The sequence below is a fragment of the Acipenser ruthenus genome, chromosome 6 (assembly GCF_902713425.1).
Source record: "Acipenser ruthenus chromosome 6, fAciRut3.2 maternal haplotype, whole genome shotgun sequence".
NCBI classification, from domain to species: Eukaryota; Metazoa; Chordata; class Actinopteri; order Acipenseriformes; family Acipenseridae; genus Acipenser; species Acipenser ruthenus.
In genome coordinates this window covers 520884-538728 of record NC_081194.1, presented here as the reverse complement: position 1 = coordinate 538728, position 17845 = coordinate 520884, and the positions used below count along the sequence as shown (strand labels likewise).

Sequence of the window (17845 nt, the reverse complement as noted above, 5' to 3'; positions counted from 1 at the left end):
ACTGTGCTTCCCCTGAACACCCCACATTATGCTGCTCTGCGACGGATCCTGGGTTGGTGACGGCTCATAAACCTGTCCTATATAAATCCTATGCAAGTCTGTCCAGACAAACGGGGGTATGCAGGAGAGGCATAAACAAACAAAACCGCGTTCGGCAGCATCGTTCCCGTCACTTTCAAAATCACACAAGCATGAAGCTCAGAAACGGGGGTCAGTGTTACACCCAGAGCTCGTGTGGCTCTTTTATAAAATATTTGAGTCCTTTCTGATATAACAAACAGAAACGCAAAGGGGAAAAAAATTGATGACATCACTGCAAACAGGTGCACTGAAACATAGGATGCATTGAATAGGACTTCTAGTTGAAACATTCTTCATTGGGGATGGAAACAAGACTCCAACTGCATAGCAGTTTCACCCATTCCAGGTTTTACTATGAACTTAATTTTTCCCAGTGTATAGGTAACAAGCACAGGTGTCTCTTATTAAAAGACTAATAAAAACCAACAATGGATCAAACTGCTATGAAATGCGAGTTGTATTTCCATCACTGGTATTTCAAAATTCAGCACTGTTTAGTACTGCTTTAATAGTTCCGGAGAAAAAAAAGCAGTACTGTATTTCTGGACTTGGTAAATGGTGCCGTACAGCATAGTGACTCACCTGGGTATCAGGAAAAGGAGCAGAACTGTACAGCATAGCGACTCACCTGGGTATCAAGAACAGGAACAGGACTGTACAGCATAGCGACTCACCTGGGTATCAAGAACAGGAACAGGACTGTACATCATAGCGACTCACCTGGGTTTCAAGAACAGGACTGTACAGCATAGCGACTCACCTGGGTATCAAGAACAGGAACAGGACTGTACATCATAGCGACTCACCTGGGTATCAAGAACAGAACTGTACAGCATAGCGACTCACCTGGGTATCAGGAAGAGGAACAGGGCTGTAGAGCATAGCGACTCACCTGGGTATCAGGAAGAAGACTGTACAGCATAGTGACTCACCTGGGTATCAAGAACAGGACTGTACATCATAGCAACTCACCTGGGTATCAAGAACAGGACTGTACAGCATAGCGACTCACCTGGGTATCAAGAACAGAACTTTTCAGCATAGTGACTCACCTGAGTATGAGGAAGCGGAACAGGGCTGTAGGGCTGTACAGCATAGCGACTCACCTGGGTATCAGGAACAGGACTATAGAGCATAGTGACTCACCTGGATATCAGGAACAGGACTGTACAGCATAGCGACTCACCTGGGTATCAAGAACAGGACTGTACGTCATAGCGACTCACCTGGGTATCAGGAAGAGGAACAGGGCTGTAGAGCTGTACATCATAGCAACTCACCTGGGTATCAGGAAGAGGATTGTACAGCAGAGCGACTCACCTGGGTATGAAGAACAGGACTGTACATCATAGCAACTCATCTGGGTATCAGGAAGAGGATTGTACAGCAGAGCGACTCACCTGGGTATCAAGAACAGGACTGTACAGCATAGTGACTCACCTGGGTATGAAGAACAGGACTGTACATCATAGTGACTCACCTGGGTATCAGGAAGAGGAACGGCTGTAGGACTGTACAGCATAGCAACTCACCTGGGTATCAGGAAGAGGATTGTACAGCAGAGCGACTCACCTGGGTATCAAGAACAGGGCTGTACAGCATAGCGACTCACCTGGGTATCAGGAAGACGACTGTACAGCATAGCGACTCACCTGGGTATCAGGAAGAGGACTGTACAGCATAGCGACTCACCTGGGTATCAGGTACAGGGCTGTAGGGCTGAACAGTATAGCAACTCACCTGGGTTTCAGGTACAGGAGCAGAGCTGTACAGCATAGTGACTCACCTGGGTATCAGGAAGAGGACTGTACAGCATAGCAACTTGCCTGAGTATCAGGAACAGGAACAGGGCTGTAGGGCTGAACAGTATAGAGACTCACCTGGGTATCGGGAGCAGTGCTGTACAATATGAAGAGACTCATTTTAAAACTAAACTGTGGAACACCTCTCTCTGTCTCTGTCTCTCTCTCTTTTTCTCTCTCTCTCTCATGTGGAGATGATCAGGAGGGCTTGGTACAGTAGTTTCTTCTCAGGTTTCTGTGAGCCGTTTACCTGATAAGATAGTCATCAGTGTGTTCCTCCTATATTTTCTAATGCTGTATCTTGTCTCCATGTCATTAGAAACTGTGGGCAACAGCGCTGGCTTAAAAAAATTAATTAAAAAAAAAAAAAAAAAACACCATCAGATGTTTCATTTTATTTACTGATTTATTCAAAGCTGAGCAGTGTGGTGTCCTGCAGCGGCTGTGAAGTAAACCTGTTCAATTTGAGCTGTCTGTCTCCCTCTGTACCCAGCCTGTATGCACTGTACAGCCAGGCAGTGCCCGTCTCTCCCTCTGAACCCAGCCTGTATGCACTGTACAGCCAGACAGTGTCCGTCTCTCCCTCTGAACCCAACCTGTATGCACTGGACAGCCAGGCAGTGCCCGTCTCTCCCTCTGAACCCAGCCTGTATGCACTGTACAGCCAGACAGTGTCCGTCTCTCCCACTGAACCCAACCTGTATGCACTGGACAGCCAGACAGTGTCCGTCTCTCCCTCTGTACCCAGCCTGTATGCACTGTACAGCCAGACAGTGTCCGTCTCTCCCACTGAACCCAGCCTGTATGCACTGTACAGCCAGGCAGTGTCCGTCTCTCCCACTGAACCCAGCCTGTATGCACTGTACAGCCAGGCAGTGTCTGTCTCTCCCTCTGAACCCAGCCTGTATGCACTGGACAGCCAGGCAGTGTCTGTCTCTCCCTCTGAACCCAGCCTGTAGCCATGGAGACCGTGTCACAGAAAATCTGCCTCTTATTTACTGGGTCAGGTCTGTCGCTGTATTCCCAGTAATGTAGATAGCAAGGAGAGATTTATTCAGAGTGGATTGAAAATTGCAGGGTGCTGTCAGAATGCACAATAGGGCTGTCAGTTAAGCCTCAAAATAGCGGTAGATTAATTGGGCACACAAAATATAATCGTTCCAATAAATATTGATGACTGTACCGCTGTCAGATTCGCACATACTCTTTATAATTTATATATATATATATATATATATATATATATATATATATATATATATATATATATACTCTAAGCTCACTCTTAAACTCAGGGAAGACGTTCAGGTGGACATAAAGACTTTCAGACTCCTGTAAGTGAATTGTTCGTGCACTGGGCTTGCAATGTATCTAGATGACTTTTAATAATCAAGAAGCTCACACAGTACTCCTTCAGTTTATTAAATGCTTGAAAATGGATTGAGTAGTTACAGGTATAATAGCATCAATACTTCAATGTGTTTATGGTTCTAGCATGTTTAGCCCTTAAGCTATGCATGCATAAAGTTAAAAACACCCACCGCGAAATCCTAGAACATCCAATATATCACTCTCTTAAACTAAAACATAAGTCATAAACCCCATAGTAATGCATCAATATAAATGATATATGGATTCAAAATAGTTCTTACCTTCCAAAATATATATGGAAGCGTAGAATATAATGCAAGGACAGGAACTGTCTTCAAAGGCAAAGACTTCTAAATACGACACCAACAGCAATCGGCTCGATCAGAGATCTTCAGAGCATGGATCACATTAGCTGGTAGTTAGCAAGTTGAGTGATACTTGACTAAGATTTTATACGTCAGAAGTCATAATTAAATCTTAAACATTAATATGCTTTGACAGCTCATGTCCTTCAAGTGAATAACATTTTCAAAACACCAGGTAACTCCTTCTATAAGATTAATTATCCATCATTGATAGAAGAGTCTTCTGTATTTTTCTGCATTTTCTCAGATGTATGGCATAACATGGTCCTATGCCATGGCTCCACCTCACTTGTTTTTACTAGGTCTTCATTCATTTCTATGATTTAATGAAGCCATATATAGTTCACTACTGACTCCCCTTTCCTGTACTAGGAGGTATTTCTTATATGTAAAAGATCACTTATTATAGGAACCTTGGATTTCAAACCCCACAAACTTTAAAACTTGCATTAGTTGCCAAAAAGTTATTTCCTTTAATTACCCCCCGTCTGGTACTGCAAGCAAGCAAAGGTTACCAAGATTAATCACCTTCTCTTTGGCAAGCATACTATATGCCTGACACAGACTGGTACTATTATGCTTTGACTGAGGTTTTTACTGCAAGTTAATTTCTGCTCTATATTTTCTTCGTTTCAGACTCTTACAGTTCTTCTGTTAAAACAAAACATGTACACTTATATTCTGTTTGGATTATTCTAGAGTACCTGTGTTTAGCTTAAAAACTACTTTCAGATCAAGCTAAATAAGAAACTTGACTGTGAACATTTGAGTTAATTAAATGAGATTCTCATTTCTGATTTTCTCCTCAGGGTTATAAACCTTGGCACCAGTAGCTCAGACAAAGACAAGCTTAGCTCATTTTACAGGTGTTTTTTGGTCAGCGTGACCCCAACCTAGCTCCTTTTTTACTCAGACTTACAAAGATACAATAATAGTTTTTTTACTGTCACAGAATAAACAGGAATATAGAATGTTCTAGCATAACTACAGGTTAATACAGAGCATATTATAACGTTTTGTATGAACAGTGTGTTTTAACGGTTTGTTTAGTATTTCTTCTGGCTTTATATTCTATAAAACACAGTACAGTTTTTACAACATTTTAACACACATGCAGTTTCACAAATGTTCAATTTGTATCCCAAAGATCAGTCTGCTTCCAGTAGCTGTCACAGTCATGGGTCAGTTTCTGCTCTCGGTGAGTCTGTCAAAGCCACCACAGGTGTTGGAGACCCCTGGTTTAAAGGCATGCTCTTGGTTGAAACAGCCTGCCCATCTATCCCTCGGCGTAGCTCTGGGCAGTGTCACCAGAAGGGAGGTTGTCACCATGGACGCGTCCAGTATGGGCTCGGGCACTATGTGGAATGGCATGTGGTGTGGAACCCCCCCCACCCCCCCCTTGGCAGGGTCTCCACATAAATGTTTTAGAGCTGCAAGCAGTTTACCTAGCCTTACAGCATTTTTTGCAGAAGGTTCAAGCGAGACATGTGTTTGTCCGTAGAGACAACACAACAGTGGTGGCTTAGTTCAACCACCAGGGCAGCCTCAGGTCACCCAGTCTCTCCATTGTGTGGCCCGCAAGTTTTGATAAACTGGGCGCCGGACCTCCTCTCAAGGACAGTCCCAGCGCCTCCGAGTGGAGGCTTCACCCCGAGGTGGTGAGTCTCGTTGGGAGAGGTTCGGGAGAGCAGAGATAGATCTCTTTGCCTTCCAGGAATCAACCCACTGCCCCCTCTGGTCCTCCATAGTAGTGACCCGCTGGCAATCAGATGTCTTGGCACACCAGTGGCCGCTGTGTCTGGAGAAAATCAGGCAGGGCTGGACCGAGGTGCTCCTAGTAGCCCCATATTGGCCCAGGAGATTTAAACCTTGCTGCAGCTCCTGAGTGGCCAGCCATGGAGACTGCCCAAGCCCCTCAACATTAAAGGTGCATCTGGCAGCCATTCAGCTTTCCATGTCAAAATTGACTCGGTCTCCTCGGGAGCTCCGCTTTCTGGCGGAGCAATTTCTAAATGGGGTTTGGCAGCTTCAGCCGTCATTGTTACTCGCTGGAGGTTAAACGTGGTGCTCAGTGCACTCTTGAAGCCTCCATTTGAGCCTTGAATTCAGCTGAGCTGAAATGTTTATCACTCAAGTGACTTTGCTTGCTGTCATCTCTACAAAGCAGGTGAGTGAGATGCAGACGTTCTCCATAACGAAAACCAAAGGTTACGCTCCACACCAATCCTGCCTTGTGCCAAAGACAGTCTCAGCATTCCATGTCAACCAGTCTGTCCTTTCCAGTCTGACAGGGAGCTCCAGCTCCTTCCGCTCTGCCCAGTGCAGGCCCTGGCGGACTAAGTTGACAGTACGAAAAGTTGGATGCAGTCCATGGACAAAGTCCCGTGGTCAAGTCCTGTCTAAGCTGAGGCTGTCCAAATGGATAGCAGACAGTCTTGACTGCCTGTGAGCTGGCTAACGTGTCCCCTCCAGAAAGCTCACTACCTATTCCTCCAGGAGCATGGCAACTTCATGGGTTTATTTCCAGGGTGCCTTTGTCAAGGACATATGCAATGCAGCGGTGTGGGCTACTCCCCATACCTTTACTAGTTTCTACAGTCGTGTGTCCTCCAAACCCTGGTTTTGGAACTAGAGTGTTAAGGGCGGCTTCTCAGGCGACCCTTACAGCACAGGCATAGGGGTGAGTTTCTCCCTCAATTTTTTTTAGCCCTAGCTACTTGGTACTGGGGTTCCTAATGGTAACGCACAGCGCAGCCTCAGCTTAACCTTGTAGCATTCTGGTCGTGCAGCAATATTGCCCTTGCAACGGCTTGGGTATAATGACCCATTCAGTAATGGTTACATTTCGTACTTGAATGGGAACATTGGGTTATTACAACCCCGGTTCCCTGAAATAGAAATGTAACCATTAACCTTCAAGGTCGCTGCGTCCATGATTGCAGCAGGCTTCAAGGAAAAATGACGTAGAGATCTGTGTTCCCTGCCCTGTTCAGCGTGGTGTGCTGACTCTTCTGTCCTGTGTTCTCTGCCCTGTTCAGCGTGGTGTGCTGACTCTTCTGTCCTGTGTTCCCTGTCCTGTTCAGCGTGGTGGGCTGACTCTTCTGTCCTGTGTTCCCTGCCCTGTTCAGCGTGGTTTGCTGACTCTTCTGTCCTGTGTTCCCTGCCCTGTTCAGCGTGGTTTGCTGACTCTTCTGTCCTGTGTTCCCTGTCCTGTTCAGCGTGGTGTGCTAACTCTTCTGTCCTGTGTTCCCTGTCCTGTTCAGCGTGGTGTGCTGACTCTTCTGTCCTGTGTTCCCTGCCCTGTTCAGCGTGGTGTGCTGACTCTTCTGTCCTGTGTTCCCTGTCCTGTTCAGCAGGGTTTGCTGACTCTTCTGTCCTGTGTTCCCTGCCCTGTTCAGCAGGGTGTGCTGACTCTTCTGTCCTGTGTTCCCTGTCCTGTTCAGCGTGGTGTGCTGACTCTTCTGTCCTGTGTTCCCTGTCCTGTTCAGCAGGGTGTGCTGACTCTTCTGTCCTGTGTTCCCTGTCCTGTTCAGCGTGGTGTGCTGACTCTTCTGTCCTGTGTTCCCTGTCCTGTTCAGCAGGGTGTGCTGACTCTTCTGTCCTGTGTTCCCTTTCCTGTTCAGCGTGGTGTGCTGACTCTTCTGTACTGTGTTCCCTGCCCTGTTCAGCGTGGTGTGCTGACTCTTCTGTCCTGTGTTCTCTGCCCTGTTCAGCGTGGTGGGCTGACTCTTCTGTACTGTGTTCCCTGCCCTGTTCAGCGTGGTGGGCTGACTCTTCTGTCCTGTGTTCCCTGCCCTGTTCAGCGTGGTGGGCTGACTCTTCTGTCCTGTGTTCCCTGTCCTGTTCAGCGTGGTGGGCTGACTCTTCTGTCCTGTGTTCCCTGTCCTGTTCAGCAGGGTGTGCTGACTCTTCTGTCCTGTGTTCTCTGCCCTGTTCAGCGTGGTGGGCTGACTCTTCTGTACTGTGTTCCCTGCCCTGTTCAGCGTGGTGGGCTGACTCTTCTGTACTGTGTTCCCTGCCCTGTTCAGCGTGGTGGGCTGACTCTTCTGTCCTGTGTTCCCTGCCCTGTTCAGCGTGGTGGGCTGACTCTTCTGTCCTGTGTTCCCTGCCCTGTTCAGCGTGGTGTGCTGACTCTTCTGTCCTGTGTTCCCTGCCCTGTTCAGCAGGGTGTGCTGACTCTTCTGTCCTGTGTTCCCTGTCCTGTTCAGCAGGGTGTGCTGACTCTTCTGTACTGTGTTCCCTGTCCTGTTCAGCAGGGTGTGCTGACTCTTCTGTCCTGTGTTCCCTGTCCTGTTCAGCGTGGTGTGCTGACTCTTCTGTCCTGTGTTCCCTTTCCTGTTCAGTGTGGTGTGCTGACTCTTCTGTACTGTGTTCCCTGCCCTGTTCAGCGTGGTGTGCTGACTCTTCTGTCCTGTGTTCTCTGCCCTGTTCAGCGTGGTGGGCTGACTCTTCTGTACTGTGTTCCCTGCCCTGTTCAGCGTGGTGTGCTGACTCTTCTGTCCTGTGTTCCCTGCCCTGTTCAGCGTGGTGGGCTGACTCTTCTGTCCTGTGTTCCCTGCCCTGTTCAGCGTGGTTTGCTGACTCTTCTGTCCTGTGTTCCCTGCCCTGTTCAGCGTGGTGTGCTGACTCTTCTGTACTGTGTTCCCTTTCCTGTTCAGTGTGGTGTGCTGACTCTTCTGTCTTGTTCTCTTCCCTGTTCAGCAGGGTGTGCTGACTCTTCTGTCCTGTGTTCCCTGCCCTGTTCAGTGTGGTGTGCTGACTCTTCTGTCCTGTGTTCCCTGTCCTGTTCAGCAGGGTGTGCTGACTCTTCTGTCCTGTGTTCTCTGCCCTGTTCAGCAGGGTGTGCTGACTCTTCTGTCCTGTGTTCCCTGTCCTGTTCAGCGTGGTGGGCTGACTCTTCTGTCCTGTGTTCCCTGTCCTGTTCAGCGTGGTGTGCTAACTCTTCTGTCCTGTGTTCCCTGCCCTGTTCAGCGTGGTGTGCTGACTCTTCTGTCCTGTGTTCCCTGTCCTGTTCAGCGTGGTGTGCTGACTCTTCTGTCCTGTGTTCTCTGCCCTGTTCAGTGTGGTGTGCTGACTCTTCTGTCCTGTGTTCCCTGCCCTGTTCAGCGTGGTGTGCTGACTCTTCTGTACTGTGTTCCCTGCCCTGTTCAGCGTGGTGTGCTGACTCTTCTGTCCTGTGTTCCCTGTCCTGTTCAGCGTGGTGTGCTGACTCTTCTGTCCTGTTCTCTGCCCTGTTCAGTGTGGTGTGCTGACTCTTCTGTCCTGTGTTCCCTGTCCTGTTCAGCGTGGTGTGCTGACTCTTCTGTCCTGTGTTCTCTGCCCTGTTCAGCGTGGTGTGCTGACTCTTCTGTCCTGTGTTCCCTGCCCTGTTCAGCGTGGTTTGCTGACTCTTCTGTCCTGTGTTCCCTGCCCTGTTCAGCAGGGTGTGCTGACTCTTCTGTCCTGTGTTCCCTGTCCTGTTCAGTGTGGTGTGCTGACTCTTCTGTCCTGTGTTCCCTGTCCTGTTCAGCGTGGTGTGCTGACTCTTCTGTCCTGTGTTCTCTGCCCTGTTCAGTGTGGTGTGCTGACTCTTCTGTCCTGTGTTCTCTGCCCTGTTCAGTGCGGTGGGGACGTTCGCCCGAGCCCTTGACTGCAGCAGTTCTGTGAGGCAGCCCAGTTTACACATGAGCGCCGCCGCAGCGTCCAGAGACATCACACTGGTAAGAGAGCCTGCTGTTAATAAACCTTCTCAATACTTCTCCTTTACTCTTTAGTTCAGAGACATCACACTGGTAAGAGAGCCTGCTGTTAATAAACCTTCTCAATACTTCTCCTTTACCCCCTAGTTCAGAGACATCACACTGGTAAGAGAGCCTGCTATTGATAAACCTTCTCCAATACTTCTCTCCTTTACCCCCAAGTTAACCTGAATACTCACTCTAACAAAGCTATCCTCGCCCTGTTGCAGAACTCTGCGTGTTTAGGAAGCTGGCTCTTCTTAAGCAGCTCCTATCTCAAAAGCCGCCCCATCAAAATCTACCGGAGTCCTTCGACGTTGATGCATTGGCTGCTGTATTGTGGTCATGTTATGTTGTGGCTTCATATTCAGTACACATCCTTTAGGATGGGATTATCTGGGTCGGAAATTGATCGTGGGTATCGTACAGAAAATGTAATGCTGTTGTCTGGCAGTAATTTTACAAAGCTTCCGTTTGAGATACTAACTTCAGATGTCAGGGTTATATTAACACTGCATGTTAAGTGAGATTGATCTCTAACACAGTATGTTTGATACACAGCTGTGCTCTATGATTCTGACACATTCCATTACAGGTACAATATGAAATGTACCCTTTCCCTGCCACATTGTGTTTTAATCCCTGGTTATATCATACAGACAACAAGCTTTGAGATTGTGTCTTCACATTTGACTGACTTCAGTATTTGGGGTCTTTTATTTTAGGGGTGTGACTTGGATTCAGGGGGCAAATCAATATAGCAATTAATAAGTGAACTGGACTAGAGTGCTGGTTTCTTTTGTTTTAATCATAGCTACTATAAAGACATTTACACTTTATTTATTTCAAATTCCTGGAACAGCCTGACCTTAGATCACTATCTCCTCTGCTTGAACCAGCTTTTAAAACACTGCCTACTTCCTCACCCTTCTGTTCCTCAAAGACCAAGCCCGAGCATCGATGCAAAGTGATACAGTAATGAAAGCAATGGAGACAATGCAACGGATCTTCAGAATCTAGTGATGGTTTCTATAGGCTGCAAAAGATGGGACCTTTATGCTCCACACATCCAAGCAGTCCCTCCGTCACTATCCTTCTACTCTGAACATGTCCATCCGTCTGTCGGTCCGTCACTACCCTTCCACTCTGAACATGTCCGTCAGTGTCTCTCACTACCCTTCCTCTCTGAACATGTCCGTCAGTCTGTCTCTCACTACCCTTCCACTCTGAACATGTCCGTCAGTCTGTCTCTCACTACCCTTCCACTCTGAACATGTCCGTCAGTCTGTCTCTCACTACCCTTCCACTCTGAACATGTCCGTCAGTCTGTCTCTCACTACCCTTCCTCTCTGAACATGTCCGTCAGTCTGTCTCTCACTACCCTTCCACTCTGAACATGTCCGTCAGTCTGTCTCTCACTACCCTTCCACTCTGAACATGTCCGTCAGTCTGTCTCTCACTACCCTTCCACTCTGAACATGTCCGTCAGTCTGTCTCTCACTACCCTTCCACTCTGAACACGTCCGTCAGTCTGTCTCTCACTACCCTTCCACTCTGAACACGTCCGTCAGTCTGTCTCTCACTACCCTTCCACTCTGAATACGTCTGTCTGTCACACTCTACGTGGTGAACACGACAATTCTTCACCAAACATTTATCACAGACTCCTGACCTCATAGACCTTTCTGATTGCATTAGAATCCTTTGTGTACAATTAGCCTTTGTGTGATTATTCCATGCTTGAGGGTTGTCTGTCATGAGTTTTAATGATCCTTAGTGAGGTTGTGAGTTGACTGTGTTTCTTCCCCTCCAGTTCCACGCGATGGACACCCTGCACCGGCTGGACTACGACCTGACGACCGCGATCAGCATCCTGGTGCCGCAGGGCGGGCCGGTGCTGTGCCGGGACGAGATGGAGGAGTGGTCCGCCTCCGAGGCAAACCTCTTCGAGGAGGCGCTGGAGAAGTATGGCAAGGACTTCAATGACATCCGGCAAGACTTTGTGAGTGCCAGCCGGCCGGGCTGTAGATCAGCTGCACACCTGTACAGTGTATCGTACCCACTACAGCAGTGCCCTGAAATCGAAAGCAGAGTCTCTTTAATACAGTATCGTACCCACTACAGCAGTGCCCTGGAATCGAAAGCAGAGTCTCTTTAATACAGTATCGTACCCACTACAGCAGTGCCCTGGAATCGAAAGCAGAGTCTCTTTAATACAGTATCGTACCCACTACAACAGTGCCCTGGAATCGAAAGCAGAGTCTCTTTAATACAGTATCGTACCCACTACAGCAGTGCCCTGGAATCGAAAGCAGAGTCTCTTTAATACAGTATCGTACCCACTACAGCAGTGCCCTGGAATCGAAAGCAGAGTCTCTTTAATACAGTATCGTACCCACTACAACAGTGCCCTGGAATCGAAAGCAGAGTCTCTTTAATACAGTATCGTACCCACTACAGCAGTGCCCTGGAATCGAAAGCAGAGTCTCTTTAATACAGTATCGTACCCACTACAGCAGTGCCCTGGAATCGAAAGCAGAGTCTCTTTAATACAGTATCAAACCCACTACAGCAGTGCCCTGGAATCGAAAGCAGAGTCTCTTTAATACAGTATCGTACCCACTACAGCAGTGCCCTGGAATCGAAAGCAGAGTCTCTTTAATCCAGTATCGTACCCACTACAGCAGTGCCCTGGAATCGAAAGCAGAGTCTCTTTAATACAGTATCGTACCCACTACAGCAGTGCCCTGGAATCGAAAGCAGAGTCTCTTTAATACAGTATCGTACCCACTACAGCAGTGCCCTGGAATCGAAAGCAGAGTCTCTTTAATACAGTATCGTACCCACTACAACAGTGCCCTGGAATCGAAAGCAGAGTCTCTTTAATACAGTATCGTACCCACTACAGCAGTGCCCTGGAATCGAAAGCAGAGTCTCTTTAATACAGTATCGTACCCACTACAGCAGTGCCTTGAAATCGAAAGCAGAGTCTCTTTAATACAGTATCGTACCCACTACAGCAGTGCCCTGAAATCGAAAGCAGAGTCTCTTTTAATACAGTATCGTACCCACTACAGCAGTGCCCTGAAATCGAAAGCAGAGTCTCTTTAATACAGTATCGTACCCACTACAGCAGTGCCCTGAAATCGAAAGCAGTGTCTCTTTAATACAGTATCGTACCCACTACAGCAGTGCCCTGGAATCGAAAGCAGAGTCTCTTTAATACAGTATCGTACCCACTACAGCAGTGCCCTGGAATCAAAAGCAGTGTCTCTTTAATACAGTATCGTACCCACTCCGGTAATCCTAAAGCATCCCTTTTAAAGTAATTCTGCGTTTCAGTGTGGTGGAGACAAATATGTTTTACATGCTTGCAGGGAAGCCGCACCACCCCCCCCCCCCACCCCCCCCCCGAAAAAGGATATTCAGGAAAATAACCCAAGTCTCAGCTAACTAATGCAGTGTAACATTTACATAAGACTGAACCCTTCTCATTATTTCACAGAGTTATCCTTCTGTTTTGGTGCTGGTGCTTGTAATTAAATTATGTTAAATTGTTTAATTCTACAATGGCGTGAAACACTGCCGGCTTTGTGCTTTTCATTTAATGCAGCTACGGTCTTGTGTTACTTTTTTTTTTTTTAGACTTGTGTTTATTTTATAGAAAGAATACAAAAAACATTGGTTAGATTTTAATCTTTAAAGGAAGTTCTGTCATTTGTATCCTTCAGCCAGTGACAGGTTGTTTGTTTTGACCTCTTAGTGGTGTAGCGGGTATCGTAATCCTCTGCTGCCCTGGTCTTCCCTCTCATGCAGACAGCACATTCGTTTCCTGGGATGGTTCATTTCTTGTAACACATCAGTCCTTTTATTCACTCCTTGCTTTCTGGGACACTGATTAGCTGGCTAGAATGCTCCCCCAGCTACAATTTGGCCCTCTTTAATTTTTAATCCCGTCTAACAAACTGCTGCAAGCATTTCTGTGCCACTCTTCTCGCAATGGCGCCAGGGTTCCGTTCCTTTGCACAACATTATCCCATAATGTTCTGTCTTCATCTCCTGCTAGTTTGTATTATTTAGTGGTTGCAGCACCCTGTGGCTGCCTGCAAACATTGAAACAACAAAATCATTTTTATTTTGTTTCAAATGAATGAGATTGTATATTTTCTCCTCTTTTTTCCCATTTATTTTCATGTCTCCTTGTTGCAGCTTCCTTGGAAGTCCCTCACTAGCATCATTGAATATTACTACATGTGGAAGACGACTGACCGGTACGTGCAGCAGGTGAGTGAGTGAGAGAGAGAGAGTCTGAGCGCCTCCAGGCTGGCTTGTCAGCCCTGTGTACTGGGAGTGCCGTTCACTGTGACAGCCGGTCTCAGATCTGCGGCTCCATTCAAGCGAGTTCTTCATGGGTGTCTGTACTCCACTGGTCCAATACTGTTTGGCGGGGAGGGTGCTAAACTTTGGCTGCTGAAGCCGGGGTCAAGCCTGTATTGAATGTATGAAATGTAGCATCAGATACCTCATGCAGTTTATCGATTACTTCTTCAAAAAAGAAATGTGGTGTAGACTCTGCATCACAATGTCAGGAAATGAGTCTGCACTCCTTGTATCTAGAATAATTTAGAATATTGAGTGCCGATTTTCTTATTGCATTAAATTTAATTAGAATTGAGACCCAATATATTCTTTTAATATACATTTTATAAATTCTATTTCATATATATATATTTTTTTAATTAGAAACGCCTTAAGGCTTCAGAGGCTGAGAGCAAGCTGAAACAAGTTTACATCCCGACCTAGTAAGTATGTGTTGTGTTTCCGGGGCTCTTGCGCTAGTTTTTATTTTATTATTACACATTGACACTGTCATATTTGCTTAGGCTGTGCTTTTTTAATTTAAAGGTCTTTAGTCAAACTTTTGTTCGCTTTGCATATGTTGCTCCTCAACCCAAGTGAATTAGTTGGTCCCGCAGGCTGTGTGGTCCAGTGGTTAAAGAAAAGGGCTTGTAACCAGGAGGTCCCCGGTTCAAATCCCACCTCAGCCACTTTGTGCTCCATCTTTCGGGTGAGACGTAGTTGTAAGTGACTCTGCAGCTGATGCATAGTTCACACACCCTAGTCTCTGTAAGTCGCCTTGGATAAAGGCATCTGCTAAATAAATTAATAATAATAATAATAATAATAATAATAATAATAATAATAATTATTAGTCTCAGAAATAAATAACTTTGCTCAGGCACGTGCCCTGTGCATTGCTTTACCAGCATGCTTTTATTAACAGCCAGTGAATTCTCTGAGTTTTGTGTTTCGTGTATATATCGTGTTGTGTTTCTTTCACCTCCAGTAACAAGCCCAACCCCAATCAGATCTCAGTGAGCAATGGGAAGCCGCTGGTGGTGAACGGTGCATCCGGCACCGGGGGGACCCAGTCCCTGAACTCCGGGCCGGGCCGGGCCTGTGAGAGCTGCTTCTGTGAGTATCTGGACTGAGACACAAAGCTCCAGTCTGCGCAGGGTGGAAATGAGACGCCTACTGCATAGCAGTTTCACCCGTTCCGGGGTTTAATATGAGCTTGATTAGCACAGTGTGTAAGTAACAAGCTCAGGTGTGTCGTCCAAACTCTGTTAAACCAGGCGCTAATCAAACTGCTATGCAGTGGGGTCTCATTGCCATCCCTGTTGTGCATACTGTTGGAGATTATTAACACTATTCTGCATTGGCAAGGGTGTAGAACGGCAAACGGTAGTCAAAACCTAACAGCTATTTCTTCAGGGTTAAATCATCCAGCTAGAGCGAATTAATCACATGTTGAACAATGAAATGTACAATGTGTTTGAACATATTTAAACCTTTATGTTTTTAATACCCTCCTCGTGAAATGAGATGAGGTTAACGTGTTGCACGAATAGTATTGATTGTGCTGCGTGTGTGTCGTTCAGGCTTATGTATGTGAATCCATGCGGCAGCAGCTTGTATGAAATGCCCTCTTGGAGTCTCTGGTGAATTCAGGACCACACTGCGTGCTGCTGGTGCTTAAGATAGTCATGTTCCATCGGTAACCTCGGCATTATTGGCCAGATGAAAATCACAGCAGTTCTGCTCTCTGTTTAACCTTCTTTTCATTGAAGCGACCCCTATTAGTCTGAATTGCTGACCTGTGCGTGGGGTTCAGCTGCGGGCATTGTGAACGAGGGCTGTTCTGTGTTCTAGTTTATTGTTTCTCAAACGAGGTCAGCTTACTAATGGCTTGGACATTTGGAGCGGCTCTCTTACAGCACATGTGAGACAATCCCCCTTTAGATCTGTACATTTGTCCTCATTTTGTCTGAAGTTTTTGTGTGTGTGTGTGTGTGTGTTGCATGATGTGTTTTTGGTAGAAATGCCTGTCTCACTAACTGCACTGCTCTCTTCCATTCCCTCCCCAGCCCTGCAGTCTCCGCAGTGGTACTCGTGGGGACCCCCCAGCATGCAGTGCCGGCTGTGCGTGTCCTGCTGGGCGTACTGGAAGAAGTACGGGGGTCTCAAGATGCCAAGCCGAGGAGAGGAGGAGGAGGAGGAGGAAGGGGAGGGGGACGGGGAGGGAGAGGGAGAAGAGAAGCCGGCACCCAGACCAGCACCCACGGTACAAGCTTTTAAGTCTTAAAATGCTTTTCACAAGCTAGGCCAGATCTGTGCGATTGAGAAGCCAGTTCATTAAAATGCTTTTTACAAGCTAGGCCAGATCTGTGTGATTGAGAAGCCAGTTCATTAGATTATGCATGTGCCCTAAAATTCATGTTCTGTGTATAATCAAAGAGGAGAAAAACACGACCGGAAACCCGTTTTTCAAACCACAATTAGGGTGCCCTGCCAATTGTTAGAATTTTCACAACTGAATTTTGATTTAATGAGCATAAGATCCCTGCGGCTATGTTTTCTCTTGCCTTGAGCTTATGAAAACAGCTGCCATGCCCTGCTCTGTGCTGCCTTGGTTCAGTTTCACATAACGTGTGCATCCAATTCAACTCCAGCACTTAAAAGTGAAGGTAGAGGGCGGGGTTCAGAGTACTGCAACTCGCCTACAAGACGTCTCTCTCCACACTTCACTTCAGTCTCTTCATGTACAAAGCTGGTATTCATTGTACTCCTACCTGCAGAACTGCAGCTTTCTTTATGGCTTTCGCATGTTTTGTGTTTGTTTGTTTTTTTGTTTTGTTTTTTTTCGAACATCGCCAAGGTCGTTGCGTTCGGCTCTAGTGGCTAGGGCTAATAAATGGTGTGTATTCACCCAGACTACCTTGTGGTAAAGCCCAAAAGAATAGTAGTCAATAACCAACCCTCCTGGAATTTCATTGTGTGTTTTTTGTGGGTAGGTTTAACTGTTGATGGATTTGCAGTGGTGTTGAGCTGTTTAGGCTGGGTTTTTAATTTCATTTTCACTCCCCTGAATCTAACCTGTGTGTGTGTGTGTGTGTGTGTGTGTGTGTCACTCTCTCCTCTCTCCGTCTCTCTCTCTGTCAGGAGGTGCGATCCCGAGGGCACGGGCAGCGCCAGTCTGCGTACTCCATCCCCATTCGCAACAGCGGCAGCCCCAGGTCGTCCACGAAGACACGGCAAACCTTCCTGCTGCAGGCCACTCGCATCACCAAGCTGGCGCGCCACGTGTGCCGGGACCTGCTGCGGCTTCGCCAGGCGGCACGCCAGCCCTTTGTTCCCATTAACTGTGCTGCCATTAAGGCAGAGTGTAAGAGCTTTTTAAATTCCTAGCTTGTGTTGCACTCTGCCCAATCACGCTCGGAACCATTTCCCTGTCTTCACTTTTATTATGTTGGTTTTTTTTTTTATTTTGTTTGTTTATTTTTGGTTTTGTTTGCAATAAAAATACCTGGTCCCACATTCTTTCAAGTGTTTTTCTTTTATTTCATTTTTTGTATTACTTTATTTTTCCTGTTTTGATTTCTTTTTTTTTTTTTTTTTGGAGTCGTTCTTGTTAACTTTGTGTTCTGTGGTGTCTTTTGTTCGTTTATTTTCTTCTGTGCCACATCAAGAACTCTGACCAGTTGCTTGTGCTTTACCAAAAAGAAGAAACAAAGGCTGACGCAGCTGGCTGAAGATACTGTCATGTTGCTTTATAGGGCTAGAATCATGGATGAGTCTTCCCAGGGATATTAAAACAGGAGAAATGATGCTCTGAGCATTGCTGGATCGGTTGTGAGAATTAATGGATAGAAGAACAAAGTGGCTTCAAGACAGAACGGAACATCTCATGTATCTCTTGATGAGACAAAGTAAAGGCAGTCTGCAAAGTGTGCTTTCACTGTGATGCACTGCAGTGCTCAGAGTGGATCAGGGTCCATTAAGGCAGCACTGTTTGCTGAGAGATTCTTCTTGCCTTAGCTCTGCTTGATGATGATGTTGTTGTTGTTGTTGTTGTTGTTGTTGTTGTGTTTTTTTTAACATGAAAGCAAAGCAATTCAGACATGTTCGCTATAAACAGAATGGAGTTGTTCCTTTGAAAGAGTAGGGA

General features: G+C 46.6%; 1 protein-coding gene across 1 annotated transcript in view; it reads left to right on the top strand.

Moving 5' to 3' along the window:
• The window catches only part of LOC117410602 (metastasis-associated protein MTA3-like), a 63885-nt gene extending 46668 nt beyond the window's left edge, over positions 1-17217 (top strand). The window contains exons 8-14 of the mRNA XM_059024809.1: positions 9219-9318; positions 11150-11338; positions 13546-13620; positions 14080-14138; positions 14684-14811; positions 15765-15961; positions 16840-17217. Of these exons, the coding sequence (XP_058880792.1) occupies positions 9219-9318; positions 11150-11338; positions 13546-13620; positions 14080-14138; positions 14684-14811; positions 15765-15961; positions 16840-17085 (994 nt within the window). The 3' untranslated portion in view covers positions 17086-17217. The remainder of the gene's footprint in view (positions 1-9218; positions 9319-11149; positions 11339-13545; positions 13621-14079; positions 14139-14683; positions 14812-15764; positions 15962-16839) is intronic.
• The last annotated feature ends 628 nt before the right edge of the window (positions 17218-17845 follow it).